General features: G+C 43.0%; 1 protein-coding gene across 1 annotated transcript in view; it reads right to left on the reverse strand.

The window, feature by feature from the left end:
• KIAA1549L (KIAA1549 like) overlaps positions 1 to 21,617 on the reverse strand; it is a 133,482-nt gene that overhangs the window by 27,482 nt on the left and 84,383 nt on the right. The window contains exon 16 of the mRNA XM_064289439.1: positions 18,416 to 18,545. Coding sequence (XP_064145509.1) covers positions 18,416 to 18,545 — 130 coding nt within the window. The remainder of the gene's footprint in view (positions 1 to 18,415; positions 18,546 to 21,617) is intronic.

A 21,617-nucleotide genomic window follows, 5' to 3' on the forward strand; every position in this document is an offset into this window, starting at 1 on the left:
GGATAAAACATTCTGAAGCTGACTTCCAGAGCCTGAAAAGACTTTAGGAGACCATTTGATTCAAGCCCCATTTTGCAGATAAGGAGGTCAAGGCCAGGTATTTTAAGTGTTGACTTGTCCAAAGTCCCCGAGAGGTGGGCAGTAGCACAGCCTCGCTCTCCCAGAACCTGTCCCACACACATCCAGCGGCACCAAGTTGTCTCTTACATTTCCTCATCAATGCTCGTTGCTACCACATGCTGCCCTTCCTCCCTATATCCCGAGTCCCCTTAATAAATAATGGATACTTAATGCTAAACTACTCCCAGGTGGAAGATTAATGGTACCAGGGAGAACTGAGATATAATTTTTCCCACTCCTGAGCTGTGCTGTGCCTTTCAGTGACACTGGTGGAGCTATTATTATGTGGATTTATAGCTGTGCCATAAGTACGGCAAAAGTCTTCCCACTTTCCTTAGCAACATCTTCCTACTCTTCCACTCCCCCGGGAGCCCTGCAATGGGGCTGTGCTGGGACAGTTCTCTGAGTAAGGCTGGTGGGGAGAAGTGATATGTTTGCTGGAGAGGCTGAGACATTTTCTCCAATTCCATCTTTAAGGAATTCCATAGCTCCCAATGCCATCCCAGCAGTGTTTTTTTCCTACACAGAGTTGCCATGAATTGAAGCTGACTTGATGGCAACTAACATTACCATCTGCCCCATGGCTTCCCAAGGGAAACTAACCTCTGCTTCCCTCCACAGGGTTTCCATACTGCATGGGGGTTCCCCTTTAACTGCTGGGTCCAGAGTCATAACACAAGTAAGACCTAGGCAGGTTTGTTCAAGCCTTCTTCTAAAGTAGTCTTGTTTTCCTATAATTCTCACTTGGTTTTCAGTCTTTTGATATATACAGGCAGAAACAAAACTAGCTCTCATTGTATCTGGGGCTCCCCTCATCACATTTGTACTTGCTTATTTAATGTCTCCCCCACGTGTCTGTCAGAATGTCGTACTGTGGGGACTTGCGTGTTGTTGTGATGCTGGAAGCTATGCCACCAGTATTCAGATACCAGCAGGGTCACCCATGGAGGACAGGTTTCAGCTGAGCTTCCAGACTAAGACAGACTAGGAAGAAGGAACCGGCAGTCTACTTCTGAAAAACATTAGCCAGTGAAAACCTTATGAATAGCAGCGAAACATTGTCTGATATAGTGCTGGAAGATGAGCCCCTCAGGTTGGAAGGCACTCAAAAGATGACTGGGGAAGAGCTGCCTCCTCAAAGTAGAGTCGACCTTAAAAACATGGATGGAGTAAAGCATTCGGATCCTTAATTTGCTGATGTGGCACGACTCAAAATGAGAAGAAATAGCTGCAAACATTCATTAATGATCAGAACCTGGAATGTATGAAGTATGAATCTAGGAAAAATGGAAACTGTCAAAAATGAAATGGAACACATAAATTTCAACATCTTAGCCATTAGTGAGCTGAAATGGACTGGTATTGGCCATTTTGAATTGGATAATCATATAGACTACTCTTCTGGGAATGACAACTTGAAGAGGAATGGTGTTGCATTCATCGTCAAAAAGAACATTTCAAGATCTATCCTGAAGTACAACGCTGTCAGTGATAACGATAATACGCATATGCCTACAAGGAAGACCAGTTAATACAAATACTATTCAAACTTATGCACCAACCACTAGGGCCAAAGATGAAGAAATAGATGATTTTTATCAGCTGCTGCAGCCTGAAATTGATTGAACATGCAATCAAGATGCATTGATAATTACTGGCGATTGGAATGCGAACGTTGGAAACAAAGAAGAAGGATCGGTAGTTGCAAACTATGGCCTTGCTGATAGAAACAATGTCAGAGATGGAATGATAGAATTTTGCAAGACCAACGACTTCTTCACTGCAAATACCTTCTTTCACCAACATAAACGGTGACTATACACATGGACCTCGCCAGATGGAACACACAGAAATCAAATTGACTACATCTGTGGAAAGAGATGATGGAAAAGCTCAATATCATCAGTCAGAAGAAGGCCACGGACCGACTGTGGAACAGACCATCAATTGCTCATATGCAAGTTCAAGTTGAAACTGAAGTAAATCAGAGCAAGTCCACGAGAGCCAAAATATGACCTTGAGTATATCCCACTTGAATTTAGAGACCATCTGAAGAATAGATTTGACGCATTGAAAACTGGTGACCGAAGACTGGATGAGTTATGGAATGACGTCAAGGACATCATCCATGAAGAAAGCAAAAGATCACTGAAAAGACAGGAAAGATATAAAAGACCAAGATGGATGTCAGAAGAGACTCTGAAACTTGCTCTAGAACATCGAGCAGCTAAAGCAAAAGGAAGAATTGATGAAGTAAAAGAACTGAACAGAAGATTTCAAAGGGCATCTCGAGGAGACAAAGTATTATAATGACATGTGGAAACAGCTTGAGATGGAAAACCAAAAGGGAAGAACATGCTCAGCGTTTCTCAAGCTGAAAGAACTGAAGAAAAATTCAAGCCTTGAGTTGCAATAGTGAAGGATTCTATGCGGAAAATATTAAATGATGCAGGAAGCATCAAAAGAAGATGGAAGGAATACACAGAGTCCTTATACGAAAAAGAATTAGTCGATGTTCAACCATTTCAAGAGGTGGGATATGATCAGGAACCAATGGTACTGAAGGAAGAAGTCCCAGCTGCTCTGAAGGCACTGGCGAAAAACAAGGCTCCAGGAATTGATGGAATACCAATTGAGATGCTTCAACAAATGGAAGCAGCGCTGGAGGTGCTCACTCGTCTATGCCAAGAAATATGGAAGACAGTTTTCTGGCCAATTGACTGGAAAAGATCCATATTTATGCCTATTCCCAAGAAAGGTGATCCAACCGAATGTGGAAATTATAGAACAATATCATTAATATCACATACAAGCAAAATTTTGCTGAAGATCATTCAGAAACGGCTGCAGCAGTATATCAACAGGGAACTGCCAGAAATTCAGGCTGGTTTCAGAAGAGGACACGAAACCAGGGATATCATTGCTGATGTCAGATGGATCCTGGCTGAAAGCAGAGAATACCAGAAGGATGTTTACCTGTGTTTTATTGACTATGCAAAGGCATTTGACTGTGTGGATCATAACAAATTATGGATAACATTGCGAAGAATGGGAATTCCAGAACACTTAATTGTGCTCATGAGGAACCTTTACATAGATCAAGAGGCAGTTGTTCAGACAGAACAAGGGGATACTGAATGGTTTAAAGTCAGGAAAGGTGTGCGTCAGAGTTGTATTCTTTCACCATATCTATTCAATCTGTATGCTGAGCAGATAATACGAGAAGCTGGACTATATGAAGAAGAACGGGGCATCAGGATTGGAGGAAGACTCATTAACAACCTGCATTATACAGATGACACAACCTTGCTTGCTGAAAGTGAAGAGGACTTGAAGCACTTACTAATGAAGATCAAAGACCAAAGCCTTTGGTATGGATTGCACCTCAACATAAAGAAAACAAAAATCCTCACAACTGGACCAATGAGTGACATCATGATAAATGGAGAAAAGATTGAAGTTGTCAAGGATTTCATTTTACTTGGATCCACAATCATCAGCCATGGAAGCAGCAGTCAAGAAATCAAAAGACGCATTGCATTGGGTAAATCTGCTGCAAAGGACCTCTTTAAAGTGTTGAAGAGCAAAGATGTCACCTTGAAGACTAAGGTGCGCCTGACCCAAGCCATGGTATTTTCAATTGCATCATATGCATGCGAAAGCTGGACAATGAATAAGGAAGACCAAAGAAGAATTGACACCTTGAAGTTGTGGTGTTGGCGAAGAATATTGAATATACCATGGACTGCCAAAAGAACGAACAAATCTGTCTTAGAAGAATCACAGCCAGAATGCTCCTTAGACGCAAGGATGGCGAGACTGTGTCTTACATACTTCGGACATATTGTCTGGAGGGATTAGTCCCTGGAGAAGGACATCATGCTTGGCAGAGTACAGGGTCAGTGGAAAATAGGAAGACCCTCAACGAGGTGGATTGACACAGTGGCTGCAACAATGAGCTGAAGGATAGCAACGATTGTAACAATGGCTCAGGACTGGGCAGTGTTTCGTTCTGTTGTGCATGGGGCGCTGTGTGTCAGAACTGACTCGATGGCACTTAACAACAACAACAACAATTTAATGTCTGTCCTGCTTAAGACTGGAAGTTCCTTGAGCCCATCTGACTTCTGAATCCCATGAGCCTAATATAAGGCACTTGGTATACAATAAGCTTTGTGAAATTGAACTGAAATATAAAGTCTGCCCAATTGCCAATGGATAGAATTTGAGGTGAGATAAAAGGTCTATATTTCCTAACAAATTTTCTCCAGTGCTAAAAAGCTGCATGATCACAGGTAAGTCACATGGGCTCCTAAGCCTCAGTCTCCTCATCTGTAAAATGGAAGAGTCGAACTATGACCTATGAAGTCCTTGCTAGTTCTGACATTTACTGTTTCTTGGACTCTCTCTGCCCCAGGATAGTAGATTGCTTCTGCTATCCTTGGGGGACTCTGATGTCTACTCCTGAAGGGCAACCCTGTATACAGCCTGCATCTTGGCCCCACAACATGTCTGACAAACAATTATTGCCTTCAACACTGTGCTAGGTCGTGGGTTGGGGGTTGTGGATATGGCAATTAATGAGACACTGACCCATCCCTCACGGAGCTCCCAGTTTTAACAACAACAACAGGTTCTAATATGTATTAACAGCTTATATGTCGGACTCTGTTCTAAACGCTTTATATATATTATATTGACTCTTTTCATCCTTACAATAATCTGTAAGGGAAGAACTGTGATTATCTCTATTGTACAGATGAGGGAACTAAGGCATAGAAAAATCAAGTATGTTGCCCATAGCTGGCAAAGCTGGGATTTGAACCCAGAGTCTGACCTCAGCATCCAAACTCTTACCCACTGTACATATATAAACAGATCCATCACAGTACGACAGGTATGGGCTCTGACAGAGGGAAGTATAGGCTTCTGTGACCAGTAGAAGATAAAATAATTATTGAGAAAACTGAGCTCATAGATTATTGTAGGGATGAAAAGTATCAATATATCCAAAAACACTTAGAAGACTGTCTGGCACATAAGTATTTAATAAATGTTAGTGATTATTGTTGTTGTTATTTGGCTTCTCCCATAGACTTGGAGCTTCTTGAGAGAAGGGTCAGCATCTCACTCATTATTGTATCCAGAGCCCCCAACCCAGTGCCAAGCACAGAGTTGAAGCCAATAATTATCTGGTAAGTGGAAGAAGGTAACATCGTAGGTCTCAAGTCCATTTGAGGTCCTGGGGTGTGCTGGCCCTGCATTGGGTCCCACCCTCCCCATCTGCACCCCTTCCCCTGGTGTTACCTCACTTAATCCCTAAGAAAGGCACAATTACACCTGTGTTCCAGACAAGGGATATCAACTCTCCTGGCTTAACTTGCCCTAAATCCTTCTTCCCAACTTGTACATTTCTGAAAATACCTTTTGCTTTTATTTAAAATAAAGGGGGAGACAGAGCAAAGACAAATCTCCAGTGTTGACTGATAGCTGGCTTGGGTGTGATGTTGAGGATTGTAGTGGGACAGAGAATCTATTTTTAAGCCTGTTTAACTTAGAATTCACCATACTTGCCTCTCCAACCTCATACTCTTGAAAAAAGCTGGGAAACTATTTTTAAAAACTATTTTTATACATTAATCAAGATACATTCCAATAAAAAATTCTAAAAAATTAATCAAGGAATGTTGGTTCATGGTAGGAAATTAGAAAACACGGATGAGCAAACGGAAGAAAATTAAAATCCACTCTAATCTCACCACCAGGAAGAACTACTATTAACATTTTGACCTTTGTGCATGTTCTTCCTGATGTGTTCTATGCCTGTGAAGGGGGATGAAGACTATGGATGCTGGAGCGTTGTCAGCCCCTTCCCACCCCAGCCCCAGCCTCTGGTCCCTACACAGGACGCTGGCTTGGTTCATGTCAGATTCTCCCCGCCTCCGCTTTGAAGGAGGTTCCAGCCTTGACCACATAGATTCTCCTGCTTCTGCGGTGGAGGATAGGAAGTGGGGGTAACCAACAAGGCAGACGGGGTGTGGGCTACAGATCTTTGGTGGAGTTGTGCAGCAAGGTGCAGAAGCAGCTGTGGCATATGGATGGGAAAGGCAATAAGGGAATTAAAAAAATATTGCTGGGCCTGATGTATTCCCCTTCAGGTATGTGAGGAATCAGTAGAGAAGTAGTGTTATTGCAAAATTACTTTTGGTGGCACAGTTCTTTTGACTTACATACTGGTCACAGACTGAGCCACCTAGGTCATGATTTTATAAACAGAATATACACACTCATATATACACACACACGTATGCATATTTATAGGCACACGTAAAAGATTTTTTATAAAATGGGATTATATTATACATAATATTTGGAAAGTTTTTTATCTAACAATAATGTCAGCAAATTTCTGTCAGTAAATACGCTCACAGAGAGTAATATTAAATGATTTTATAGTGTTCTGTTATATGGAGTTTTCAGACTACATTTAAAAGCCCACTATTTTAGGTGATTACCTAATGCCTTACTATATAAACAAAGCTGCGGTAGGTGTCCTTGTGATTAAATTTTGTGTGTAACCATGTTTTCTGCCTTAGGTTCAATTTCTAGAAGTGGAATTATTGGGTCAGAGGATATGCACATATTTAAGATATTTATGCAATATCATGGAAACCCTTGTGGTGTAGTGGTTACGTGCTAAGGTTGCTAACCAAAAGGTTGGCAGTTTGAGTCCACCAGGCACTCCTTGGAAACTCTGTGGGGCAGTCTTGCTCTGTCCTATAGGGTCGCTATGAGTCAGAGCTGACTTGACAGCAATGGGTTTATGCTATATCATAACTCGTCAACAAAGGCTACAAATATTGGGAAGAAATTAAGGCTGTTCCTTCTCCACATGGAACCCATGGGGCTCTGGTTTTGAGCAAGCATTCTGCAATCCTTTCAGTGTGGTTTTCAAAAGAGCAAAAACTGTCCCCCACACCTAGAACCGCCCACAAAGTGACTATGTATCCGACTTCAGCCTCTCTTTGAAATACCACAGGAACAAACATGGAGGAAACTATAGCCCTGCTGGGAAGTGCTTTTTTTTCTGGAAAATATAATTGTGAAAACTGATGTTCACTGTGTGTTTTCTATGTGCTTTGCCTATCAACTCATTTCACAGTCACAACCAATAATTCAACAACCCAAAAAGTAAGTACCATTTATATTCCCATTTTACAGATGGGGAAACTAAAGCACAGATAGGTTAAGTAAACCCCAAACAGACGGGTAGTGTAGGAGAGCTGGAATTTGAACCCAGCCTAGCTCCTTTTTTTTAGCTCCAGAGGCTGTGAGCATAACCACAGCACAGTGGTGCTTCTGAACGTTGAGAGCAATTTATGAGCCATAGTAAATTAATTAAAAGGCATCAACCTGAAAGTAAACGTGTAAGAGTGGCTTTCTCTCCTGGGGAGCTATTTTGCTTTTAGCTTTTGAGATGAGTCATCACCTGCTTTTTTCTCACCTTCTTTTTTATTTTTTTTTTTCTTAGCTGAGCCGGCACTGCAGACAGCAAGGAGACTGAGAGGACCAATCCTGTGAGTCAACACTGTTCCATAACAAAACAGGTTCTCCCCATCGTCAGCTCAAAACTGCTTTTTCAGGTCTTGAAAAAGCCAGAAAGATGCACCAAAGTTCTCTATGGCTCTCTACCTTCCTACTTCAAATCACAAACTTCTAACTGTAACCTGACTTCCTAAGCCCACAGTGAACAGTAGTCATTGGCTCATCACCACATAGCTCTTTCCCTTCATGGAGGACCAACCAAGGATGACAGCCTGAAACTGGAGGAGTGACATAGAGGATTACTCTGGTTTTGCACCTTGTAAAGCCCAACCACCAGTGTTCCCCAAGCAGCAGGTACTGCAATGGCCTCCTCCATATCCATTCCACCCCACCACCCCTGCCCCAGTCTCAGCCAGGACGACTGGGTGGGACTGATCATGCCCCAGCTCTATTGGTGAGGCTTGACTGGTTTACATCAACCAGTGTAACTGTCCATTCCTCTCTGCTACAGTAGCTGATACAGGGTGGGTGCTTGACCTGCAAGTGGCTCCGTCAGCTGGAAACCCATAAACCCTATTTCAGGGTTGGGAAAAGAGAAATTCTCTCCTGCATTGGTCAACACAGTCTGGAGATGTGAGGCAGGGGGCAGCTGTGGTCATTTTCTACTGGAAGGAGCCAGTCTGTGATGAAGCTAATACATGAGGCAGGACAATTCAAAACAAAAAAACAAAAAACCAAGCCCACTGCTATGGAGTGAGTTGATTCTGACTCATGGTGACCACATGTGTACAGAGTAGAACCACTCTATAGGGTTTTCAAGGCTGTGACCTTTTGGAAGCAGATCACCAGGCTTTTCTTCCAAGGCGCAGCTGGGTAGGTTCAACCAACACCCTTTGGGTTACTAGCTGAGCACTTAACCATTTACGTTATCCAGGGATCCTTGAAGGAGGACCAAAGCCAAAAGCCCATTGCCGTCAAGTTGATTCTGACTCATAGCTACCTTAAAGGACAGATTAGAATTGCCCCATAGGGTTTCCAAGGCTGTAAATCTTTACGGAAGCAGACTGCCATATCTTTTTTCCACAGAGTGGCTGGTGGGTTCTAACTGCTAACCTTTCGGTTAGCAGCTGAGCACTTAACCACTGTGCCACCAAGGCTCCTTTGAAGGAGGACAGCACTGTGTAATACAGAGAAACTGAACTGCAGCCCCCATCAAACCAAGGCTAGATTTACTGACCTAATAAATTATTTTTCAAGACAGTTTGAATTGGGTTGCATTTTCTGGTAGTTTTAGTCACAGCATCTTAATTGATAACCTGCCATTCAAGCTGAGAGAAGCCCTGGTGGTGCAGTGGTTAAGCACTCCGTTGTTAACCAAAAGGTCAGCAGTTTGAACCCATCAGCTGCTCCATAGGAGAAGGATGTGGCAGTCTGCTTCTGTAAAGATCACAGCCTTGGAAAGTCTATGTGGGCAGTTCTACTCTGTCCTATAAGGGTTGCTATGAGTCAGAATTAACTCGATGGCAAAGGATTTTATGAACCCCATGCAGTAAAGTACATTTGCCTACACTTTTGGTAATCAAATCAAACGTTTGTATATTGCAGAGTTATAAATCTTGGCCCCCGTTTTTTCAAGTCTTGGCTCAGGAGTCACTTCTTATCGGCACATTTGTTCATTTGCTCACGTACTTACTGTGTACCAGTTCCTACACCGTGTGCTGAGGCTTCAAGGAGGAATATGATGTGATTCCTATCCTTGAGGAGTCAAATGGGGGAACAGTACAAGGAAACCAACAAATGGAAGATGGCATAAGGGCTCTGGGGTGGGTACCATGTGCTACTGGTAAAGGACGGGCATCTAAGTCAGAAACATAGGCATGAGTTTAGGGAAAGATTCTAGGGGAGTTAATGTTTAAATACTATTCTGAAAGCATTGACTAGATCAATGGTTGTCAACTGAGGGCAATGTTCCCCTAGTGCCATTTGGCAATGTCTGGAGACAATGGTGGCTGTCACAACTGGGAATAGGGGGTGCTATTGGCATCTAGTGGGTAGAGGCAGGGGAGGCTGCTAAACATCCTACAATGCACAGGACAGCTCTCTAACAAAAGAATCATCTGGCCCCAAATGTCAATAGTGCTCATGCTGAGAAACCGTGGCACAGATGGAGCCAGGTGGGAAGGGGTGTTCTGAGCAGAGGGCTGAGCATGGCGTTGTGAACCACATGACAAGCCTGGGAAGGGGATGCAGGGCTGGAGCCCACAGGTAGGTTGAGGAGTGATGAGCGTCAGCTAGAAGGCCATGTTGGGGCCAGCCAGAACTGCTGAATCCTAAGCTTGAAGCGTAGAGTTCGAGTGTCATCCCAAAAGCCATGGGGAGTTGCCGAAGGATTTTAAACAAAGGTGTGTGTTTCAGAAGGATGTTCTCAGCAGCTGTTTGGCAGCTCCAGCAGTATTGTAGCTGGAACTGGACTGGGCAGTGGCTGTGGACAGTCAGGAAGGGACAGACCTTCTGGAGGGCTAATGCCCTTGTCCAAGGTCACTGCCCTTTCTTTCCACTGCCACAGTGTGCTGTCTGTGCTTCTACTAAACATGCATTTCTTCCCTCCTCCACTGGTCTGTAGGCACCTTGGGGCAGGCACTATAGTTAGTTCATCTTTCTCTTCTCCATAGAGCCTCACACAAGGAGGCACAGTGGAATCATAGACAGGGCTTAGATGTGAATGCTAGCAGAGAAGGTAAAAATCCTGTATAGTAAAACCATCGCAAAGCCTTTAAGTCATCTATGTAATATAGTATATGTAGCTCTGTGTATACAACCTTATAGAATAATATGTAAACCCAAGTATATAACCTGTAATGTAAAATATCTTGAGAATATTTGCAAAAGTTAGTTTTTTACCATTATGTATTATTTTTCCTTTTCCTTTCAGAGCTTATATTGTTGAATCTGTCCACACTAAATGCATATATGATGCAATGGTTCCTTCACTCAACAAATGCTTGCTAGAAGAAATGAAAGGCATAGCAACTCCCAAGGAGTGTCTCATTTGTCCACTGGCCTCCAGCACCTGCAGGGGCTTGGAGGCCACAGGTGGGCCAAGGAACACACAGGGATGGAAGGAACTAGTGTGGCGTGGACGCTGTGCTGTGATGCTCAGGACTATACTTACCTGCCAGCTACCAGGCCTCAGCTGTCAGCCCTCTCTGGGAATTGCCCTTGGCTAAAGAGAGGTGCCTCCCCCAGAAATACCCACTGACCGGTTAATACAAGAGTACAAAAGTCCAGCCCTTCACCCAAACTTGGGACAACTCAGCAGGGCCACCTGAGCTTCTGAGCTCCCTAAGGGTCAGCTAAGGATCTGAAGTGTCTGCACCATAGTCTGACTCTGCCTCTGCCAGTCCTGTTCCTTCCCTTTCCCCCAGAGGTGTTAATACTAAGAGCATGCTGGGGCACCTGGCCTGCAATAAGTGGCTACCCCATGTCAAGAGGCTAAGAGGTCTCAGGCTCCAGGAGAAGCAGGGATGAGCAGGCAGTCCCAGGAGCAGGAGCAGGCAAGGTCTAGAGCACAGGGGATCTGACAGAATGAGCAGGGAGGTGACACTTGAGAGTTCAAAACAGAGGGAAGTTATTCTTATCCTGCGCTGTGGAAAACTGCCTGCAATGGGGGGTGGGAGTTGTGGAGTCCTGGGCCTGCAGATGAGATCACTAGGCAATCCCAAAACCCAGCCTGCTCCCTCCCAAACCTGCCAACAAGAATTTCCCCTAAGTGGAAACCCTGGTGGCATGGTGGTTAAATGCTACAGCTGCTAACCAAAAGGTCGGCAGTTTGACTCCACCGGGCGCTCCTTGGAAACTCTATGGGGCACTTCTACTCTGCCCTATAGGGTTACTATGAGTTGGACTTGATGGCAATGGGTTTTTTTTTTTTAACTTGCCAAGTGGCCTCCATCTTGGTGGACTTTATAAGTATCTTTCTGGGCAGCCACCTGCCTGGTAAGATCTGAACTGTAACAAAAGCCCCTTCACCATCAAATGCCTCAACCTCTCTGCTTGAGGTCCTCCCAGGGAGCTAAGTTCCCACTGTCAGATACTTTCCTTGAATGAAAAAAAAAAAAAAAAACCCGTTGCCATCGAGTTGATTTCCACTCATAGAGACCCCTGTTACAATACAATACGCTCTAAATTAACTTTCAATAACATATCAAATCAGGGCTATTAACAGTTTAAATTACGTGGCAGAGGTAGGAGAAAGAATTAAAGGCTGGGATCAGAAAAGAAGTAGGAAAACTCTAGGTGGGATGCTAAGGTGGTGATGGTGGGGGCAGGGTGGTTTTGGGGGGCAACAAGCAGGTTGATTCTGGGGTGAAGGGCCAGTTGAAAAAAAACCAGTTGATACTGAGTCGACTCTGATTCATGGGGACCCCATGTGTATCAGAGGAGAACTGTGCTCTGTAGGGTTTTCAATGGCTAATTTTTTGGGGGATTAGATTGCCAGGCCTTTCTTCCAAGGTATCTCTGGGGGCGGACTCAAACTTCCTTTTGGTTGGCAGCCCAGCACATTAATTATTTGCACTCAGGGACTCCTGGGATGAACGACAAAATTCCCAACTGTTTGCTTCCCAAAGAAGCCAAGAGCTGACTGTTCCCTTAACCTGGAGCTTTTACATCATGTGGCACCAGGACATTCCTGGGTTTTGTCAGGTCACAGGCTATCAGGCCAAAGCCATGAAATGCTGAGGCAGGAGTGCGAGTGGGTGGGCAGGAGAGACTCTCTTTAGTAATGGGACTTACACATTTTCCTAGAAGACCCCAGACTTCCAACTTGCTACTGCAGGCAGCCAGGGGCTTTCAAGATCATATCTTATCTCCCTGCAAAAGGAACCCATCAAAAGACCAGACTCACTGGTCTGACGGAGACTGGAGGAACCCCCAAAACTATGGCCCTGGATGCTCCGCTAACCCAGAGCTGAAACCATTCCTGAAGCCCACTTTTCAGACAAAGATCAGACAGGCCTATAAAACAAAAAATAATACATGTGAGGAACATGCTTCTTAGTTCAATCAAACATATGAGACCAAATGGGCAGTTCTTGTCCAAAAGCAGGACGATAAGGCAAAAACGGACAGGAACCGGACGAATGGACACAGGGAACCCAGGGTAGAAAGGGGGAGCATGCTGTCACATTGTAGGGATTGCAACCAATGTCACAAAACAATATGTATATAAGTTTCTGAATGAGAAATTTAAAAAAAAAAATAAAGAAGTGCTCGGTTTAAAAACAAAACAATTGTTTTGTTGCCTTGGTCTCCTTTCAGTAACCACTGCTCACCTGTAACAAAGGGAGCCGACTGCACTGTCAGCCAAGAGAAGCCAGCAAGATACCACCCCCCATTACACTCGACACAATGCCCCAGGCCTTCAGAGGCTGCTGAGACTGAGCTCTGAGTGATATAGTGCTACACTTCCATCTCCCTCTTTTGCTATACTTTTCTCCACCAGTCCCCCACTGCTTTCCAAGTATTGCCGGCCTACAGAATTCTCCTCTTATCTCCCTTTTCCCCTGTGCCCTTGGAAGAGATGGTAGATCGGCACTTGGCAACTTCTTTATAGTACACCTCCCTTAGTGCCATGGCTGAGCGCCTAAAATGCACATTTGCTGGCCTTCCTTGAAGCTACGGCTCTGGATAAGAATTGTTGTTCTACTTGTTGTTATTGGTAACTACTGTTGAGTCAGCCCCAACTCATGGTGACTCCATGCACAAAGGAATGAAAAGCTGCCAGGTCCTGCGCCACCTGCATGACAGGTTGCAGATTGAACCATTGTGGCTCAAACAGTTTTCATTGGTTGATTTTTGGAAGTAGATTGCCAGGCCTTTCTTCCTAGTCCATCTTCATCTGGAAGCTCTGCTGAAAACTGTTCAGCATCACAGCAACATGCAATCTTCCACTGACAGACAGGTGGTGGCTGCACATGAGCTGCACTGGCTGGGATTCAAACCTGGCTTTCCCACGTGGAAGGTAAGAATTCTACCACTGAACCACCAGTGCCCCCGTGGATAAGAATTAGGTTCTGTCTACTGTGCGATTTGGACAGCAGAAGTGAGGCAGGGGTGATCTTTCTGCTGCATTGGCTGTTGCTGCTATAAGCCCAGTAGTTGAGACACGGGGTTTTTCAAAAGCTGAGTATCAGTGTCCAGTCTCTGACCCTGTGGGGCTCTTTTATTCCTGGATTATGTTATAGCTGTGTGTTCTTTAACTCAGCAGTTCCAGGGAACCCTGCTTCCCTACCTTCCTGCTTGGGGCAGAGCCAGCTTCCCTTCCTCAGGGCCAGCTCTATGGATTTGTTCTAAGAGTCTATCTTAGACCATTCCTTTAGTCCCTCCAATGATTTTGTAAGCATCTAATTTCTCATATATTATTTTTTTGTCTGTAAAAAAGCTAGGTTTTTCTATTTTCTGCAACCTTGCCTGATAGAGTCCCATTTTTGAAGATTACATGCACTTTTCAGGAAATCATCCTTCTTTTGATAACATTTCAAAATGTTTCCCAGAAGAAAGCCTCCAGAATGAGAACTGATGACTTTGAGTCCTACAGCAGAGCCTTCAACATTGGCTCTCCTGAGATGCATCAACGGATCAACGATCCTCCTCAACAGTCCCAGGCCCAATGCCTACGTTTTAGGGTCCAAATCCTTCAGTCTGTCAGGAATGAGCTCCAAGCACCTCCAGGGTATGGAACCTTGGACAAGATGCTGGGGAGAAACCTAAGGGAAGTAGCTTGTAAAGGTCTCTACTTCTGAATACAGGTCAACATTCCTTTTCAAAGGTATAATTCAAATAATCTGTTTTCAGGGTCTCCCTCATAGTCCAGGCACATAGCTGATTCCATTCCTGTCCTAGAATTTTTAGCTCCAAAAATTAAATCAAGGCTGAGATGGTGCACTTTTATTTCTGGAGAATAATTTGATTATGACATGCCCTTTGGAAGCAAAGAGGGGTTCGTCATCCACATATAGGGTGAAATAATTTGGCCGATACGGGAAAACTGACTTGGGTGTCTGCTCGAGAATTCACACTGGGGGCATTTTCTTTCCTCTTTCTCGCTGCCTTGGTATTTTCTGCTGCTTTTCATTTGAAAAATAGGAGTTTAAAAATGCTCTGAAATACAGGCATTTTTGCTTTTAAAGATTAGGTTGACATCTTTTCTATCCCTTTCGACACACATGCGGCTGCCATGAGTTGGAGTCGACTCAATGGTAACTGGTTGGTTTATAGAGAGGAATTAATTTCAATGGCAAAGTTAGTTAGGATATCATCTAGCCTTTTAGGAGTGGTCAGTTCTGGGCATCTTTTTCAAACCATGTGTCCTTCTAAAGGGAGTGTCTCCTCTTTGAAAATCACTACCCCAGGGAGCCACAGGTACCTGGGAGTGTGCTGTATCCCTTAGCTCTTAAGGTGACCAAAAGGTTGAGGTTTGCTGCTGTGAAACACAGTGATTCTCAAACCTCTTAGAGCTAAAAGTCTCTCTCTGCAGGCCCGTTAGAGTCTACGGAAAAATTTTGAAAAAACTCAGGCTGCCATCCAGCCCTGGGGCCAAGATTTTCCGGCATACTGTGTGTGTCATTTGTTTGCTTGTAACTTACTTACTTACTTATTTTCACACATGCCTTTGTGCCAACTTTTGAAAAATTCAAAATTCAATCCGTCTTCTAACTTTTTTGTTTCTACCATATCCAGGTGCAGGTCTTCCTGGCTTGCTCACTACCCTGGTGGAAATGACCGGATATTTGGGCCTGGCATCAAGATCCTAGACCCAGTAGGAAGGATAACATCTTTCCAAATGAATTACCTGTTCTCTGCTGGGCTGCTGGGTTCTTTGCCAGGAGTGCTTTGGCATTTTTGAGGAGATCAGAAAATGAATGTATCGCTTAGAACTATGGCTCTTCTCTTTTTCTACTTCACCTAATGGTTCATTTTTTGCACATGTGTTAGCCATGTAAGAATCCTTGTGCAAGGTGACATTTAACCTCTTCCAGGGTGCAGAAATACAGGACATATGTTATGCAAGGACAGACATAAAGTATGGGGGATGCATATGGGAAGTCGTATTGTGTGGTGGCTATGGGGATGGGCTCTGGAGCTGGGCAGACAAATTACGTAGCTGTACTGTGCCTAGGTTTCCTCATCTATACAATGGAATAATAATAGTACCTACCTGACTGGAGACTGTGCAAATTCAATTAAATGATACACATAAAAAGACTACAGGGCCTGGTTTATAGTGAGCAGTCCGTAACTCTTAGCTACTTATGATTAGTATAAAGAGCGAATGAGGAGATTCAGGTGAAGCAATTTCGTTTTTACAGTGAACGGTCTAAATTCTTATAGTTGTTTCCTAGATGATCATTTTCTCTTAAGGAAGCTTATATTTGTTGATGTTTTTGACATATGCACTTCTGGAAGAAATGTATATTTTTAAAAAAGTACATTTTTGAAAAAATGAAGTAGACCTCCCCCCACCAAATAATCTGTAATTGGAATGTTTATACCTGTTTATGAGGGGTTAGCAACCTTTCTTTTCCTATTGCTCTAGGTAATTGTTATAGATTGAATTGTGTCCCCTAAAAAGATATGTTGAAGTCCTAACGCCTGTACTTGTGAATGTGACTTTGTCAGTTAAGTCATACTGAAATAAGGTGGGTCCTAGTTCTAATCCCTTCTGAGTGGTGTCTTATAATAGGGGAGAAGAGAGACAGAGGCAGTCACACACAGGGGAAGATGCCATGTGAAGATACATTTACAAGAACCACAGGGATACCAAGATTTCTTACAGAAACTAGAAGCTAGGAGAGAGGCATGGGACAGCTTCTCTCTCAGAGCCCTCGGAAGGAATCAACATGGCTGATACCCTGATTTGGACTTCTAGGTTCCAGAACTGTGAGATAATAAATTTCTACTCTTTAAAGCCACTCATGCTGTGGTATTTTGTCATGGCAGACCTAGGAAATTAAGACAATAATTTACAAACATGACATTCTAAAGGTATTAAGTTAGAACTGCAAGTCATGTCTCTGTGGTTTAAAAAAATCGGCAGCGTTCTCATTTCATGACTAGTAGGAAAACCTCTCACCTTTTTCTTCACAACTGTAAAAGTGTCTGTGCCTAGAATCTCACAAGAGATCTATTAATACAAAACTTGAAATAAATTAAGAATCTATGAGTTGGAACCAACGTACCTAAGAACAACAGCATCGCATCCATATGGGAAAAGTATTCACAGTTGGAGGGAGAGATAAGTTGGTAACCTCAAATGCCCAATTCTTAATCACAGGCTGATTGTCAAATTAATAATTGAGTTTGGTGTAAGAAATATTTTTTATGAGAAAAATTAAATGGAATAATCCAACCCAGGGAGGGGAAAAAAAAAATGTGCAAGCATCTGGAATCCTATAAAACTAGATGATCAAACATTTGTTTATGAAAAGGAAAAACAAAAAAAGATAAGGGCCTTGCCACCAATGCAAACATCAAGTTTGAATGTAAGGTAATCAAAAATTCAAATTAGGTAGGATATCTCTGTTTTCAAATGAACCATTAAAAAATCCCATTTCGAGCTTTTGTAGCAAACAATGACCAATCCTGAGGAGAAAAAAAATCTTCTTGGCTTCAAATGAGCATGATGTATTTAAGGAATTAAGGTTCATTTTCAAATTACAACTTTTCAGATTATAACAGATTTTATCCAGACATTTTTAAATTATAACTCTCGTTAACGAAACCTTTCATTTGTAATTAGAGGGACGTTTTAGGGGAATAAGAAAGAAACATTTTTCACAAAACCTAAAAGTATATTCAAGATTATTTGGAATTTTGAGGCAGGGTAAAGCATTATTGAATATTTGCGCATAGTATCATTCACACGAGCATATGGATGTAACCGCACGTCATGTATACAACTCTGTGGGAGGCACCACATTCTAACTCAGAATTTGGGGACATTTGGTGGGACTAGAAGAATTTATACAATTTGGAGACATTTCTGAACATAAGCATGTGCTTCATCATATGAAATCGCCAAACTGTTCTGCTGGACATCCCATTGTTTCTATGGCATATTGAGGAGCTACGAAATCAGGAACAAATCCAACTTCTCAACAGTGCTATGGACTAAAAGAAACCTGTGCTCAGATGAATTCTAACCCACAGCCAGGCTTCTTACTGAGTTTCTAAGGACAGACGCGAAGAAAATTACAGACATAGTCATTGTTGAGTTTAAAGTCAACAATATACTATTCATAAAAAGGTAGAATTTAGAAATAAAGACCCCTTTAGCAGTCATTTGTTACTTTAACACATTCCAAGCAGTCTTACTTTGTAAATTCCCAAACGCATTGCCATGGAGTTGATCCTCACTCATAGCGACCCTACAGGACAGAGAACTGCCCCATAGAGTTTCCAAGGCTATAACCTTTACAGGAGCAGACTGCCACATCTTTCTCCTGTGGGGTGGCTGGTGGGCTCGAGCCACCAACCTTTTCGGTTAGCAGCTGAGCGCTTAATCACTGCACCACCAGGGCACCTTACTTTGCAAACTAGGTAATAAAAAATAATAAGATAGAAAATATTTTAGTGCATTTACGAATTCCATTGATATGTAGGAAACTGAAAAATTATGGGATGACATATTCCCTTTGCTTTAAGAGGAAAACAAAGCTTGTATTCACCCTAATCCACCTGAGAGACTTACGTCATATCCACTGTTACGGATTCCACGCCGGGGTCGCTCGCGTGTCACCAGAAGGTCCATTTCGGTTTCCCCTGGACTCGGGCTGTTCAGAGACTGCCGGCTTCGGTAGACAGAGTTCTTCATCTGTTGCCTGAAGAAAAATCAACTGTTATGATGCAGCAAATGCCCTGACAGATGGAATTCTCCACTGATCCAAACTACAGGCAACCAATGAAGGGTTTGGATCTGCCTCACGAATCTCAGAATTGATGGTATCTGTTCCCCGGCCATAAGGGGTGGAAGAAAGAGTTGAATAAAGGTTTTGCTCCCCCGCCTCCAGGTGCTGTAACCATTTGGCTGAGTTGTAAATGCTTTTTCATATGAAAACTAACTATAATCAATTGCAACACTGCAACCTAATCTAAAATTCTGCTGATGAAAAGGTCAGTGGCTTTCCTCGACCCTCTAGAACGGCTAACACCTGAAGCACTAACTTGCCTTTGTTGACTCAGCAGCCTCCTGTTCCTTTTAATTCTTCTGAGTTCATGTGCGGGGTTCTATGATGTGTTAATAAACTGTGCTGCTAATGGGCTGTTTAATATTGTGACTGTTAACAGACTTTCTTTTCTACCTCATCACAGAGGCTTCCCTTCTGAGCTAAGGATCCATAAACCACATGGGGGCTTCCTTCCTTCCTTTTTCCCTCTCTTCCTCTCTTCCTTCCTTTTTTCCTTCCTCTAATATTTAGAGTGCCTACTATATGCCAGGCACTGTGGAAGATCCACGACTGAACAAGACAGCAGCGGCCCCTGTCCTCCTGGAGCTTACATTCTAATGAAGGAAGACAACACAATAATTTCAGAGTGATAAGTGCTATTAAGAAAAACTAAGGATGAACAAGGCAATCCAAAAATGGACAAAGGACTTGAATAGACGTTCTCCAAAGAAGATATAAAAATAACCAATAAGAACATGAAAAGATGCTCAACATCATTAGTCATTGGGGCTAATGCAAATCAAAACCACAATGAGGTTCCACTTCACACTCTCTAGGATGGGTATTATTGAAAAGGAAAAAATGGAAAATAACAAGTGTCGGCAAGGATGTGGAGAAACTGGAACCTTTGTCCATTGCTGGAGAAAGGTAAAATGGTATAGCCGCTTTGGAAAACACTTTAGTGGTTCCTCAAAAAGTTAAACACAGAGTTACCATATGGCCCAGGAATTCCACTCCTAGGCATATACCTAAAAGACATGAAAGCAGAGACTCAAACAGGTACTTGTACACCAGTGTTCACTGTAGCATTATTCATTATAGCCAAAAGGTGGAAACAACCCAAGCGTCCATCAACAGATGAATGGATAAACGAAATACAGTATATACATACAGTGTGATATTATTCAGCCATAAAGAGAAATGAAGTTCTGATACATGCTAAGACATAGATGAACCCTGAAAACATTACGCTAAGTCAGTCAGTCAGACAGAAAAGGACAAATATCGTATGATCTCATTTATATGAACTATCTAGAATCAACAAAATGCATAGAGACAGAAAGTAGATTACTGGTTACCGTGAGCTGAAGGGAGGGAGACGGGGAGCTATTACTTACTGGACACAGATTTTCTCTTTGGGAGATGAAGAAGTTTTGAAAACAAATAGTGTAATGGTTGCACAGCATGGTGATTGTGATTACTGCTACCCCATTGTACACTTGAAAATAGTTAAAATGGCAAACTTTATGTTGTGTGTATTTTATCACAATTAAAAAAAAAAATCTAAGAAGACATGACAGAGGGTGATTAGAATGAGAAATAACTTTAGATAGTATGGTCAGGAAAGGTCTCTCTGGGGAGGTGATGTTTAAGTCGAGACCTAAGCAGAGCCAGCCATGTGCCGATCCAGTCACAGAGCACTTCAGTTTCAGGGAGTGGTACATTCAGAGGCTCCACTCAGCTACCCCTAGAAAATTCATACATTTGTCACCATTGTCTTGTTTTCATTTGTCATTAAAACCAGTTACTGTTGAGTCAATTCCAACTCACGGCGACCCTATGTGTGTCAGAGAAGAACTGTGCTCCACAGGGTTCTCAATGGCTGATTTTTTTTGAAGATTGCCAGGCCTTTCTTCCAAGGTGCCTTTGAATGGACTCAAATCTCCAACCTTTCAGTTAGCTGCTGAGTGCAGTAACCGTTTGCATTATCAGGGACTCCTCACTTGTCATTAAAGGGACCTTTTGAGGAGGAAAGAAATAACAATATGATGGGGGTTGTGGCTTCTCTTTTCTTCTTTCACAAAAAGCAACAGGTAATGTCCTCTGTCCTTTTACTAGTGGGGAGTGATGCCCAATGGGGACAGGTGACTCTCACATTATCCTGCAGAGTGGCAAAGTTGGGATAAAATCACTGCTACTTGCCTCTCATCCAACAATAAGACTCTCTCTGTAAACAAACAACTTACGTTTTCAGAGCATCTATCTTCAGAGAACTCCTCAAACACCACCTATTTAATGTCTCAGTTCTAAAGATTCTACCTGTTCATGGCTTGAAGAGGTTACATGGTTATTTTTCCTGTGAGTAGTCAAGGGTAGGCAGTTTGAATCCACCAGGTGCTCCTTGGAAACTCTATGGGGCGGTTCTATTCTGTCCTACAGGGTTGCTATGAGTCGGAATCGACTCGACAGCACTGGGTGAGTCAGAAGCCTGGAAGATGTACGTACCTTTTAACGATCACACAAGGTAGTCATGGCGTGAAGAACAGACAACAGAACTTCCAAAGCAGAGGACTACCCTTATAACGAGCCTTAGAAATAAAACAGGAACTATTAGATCTACTCCCTCAGCATGAGGAGCTTACACCTATTTAGAGAACATCTGTGGTCTTTGCCCGGCACCTATGACAAACTTCTTGTGGTAAGAATATCCTGATGTTCCTTGGAGGCTACCCTTCCTGCACAGGTAGGCAAGTGGCTTAAGCTGGACCAATCAGAGCATCATATCCCTATGGCCACAGTGATTGGTCAGGGGGTGAGCACATGACCCAAGTTGGTTCAATGAGACTCAGTGTATAGGCTTTTGCTAGGGCAACCAGGAAATAGGTCCTCTTGGCATTGAGTTTTTCTAAGACAGGATATAAGCCTGAGCTGTTGGCAGCCAGTTTGCCACCATGAGGTAAGAGCCTGTCTGAACATGGGGCCAGCAAAGAGTGAACAGAGAACAAC

This window comes from Loxodonta africana, chromosome 7 (assembly GCF_030014295.1).
Source record: "Loxodonta africana isolate mLoxAfr1 chromosome 7, mLoxAfr1.hap2, whole genome shotgun sequence".
Taxonomy (NCBI): Eukaryota; Metazoa; Chordata; class Mammalia; order Proboscidea; family Elephantidae; genus Loxodonta; species Loxodonta africana.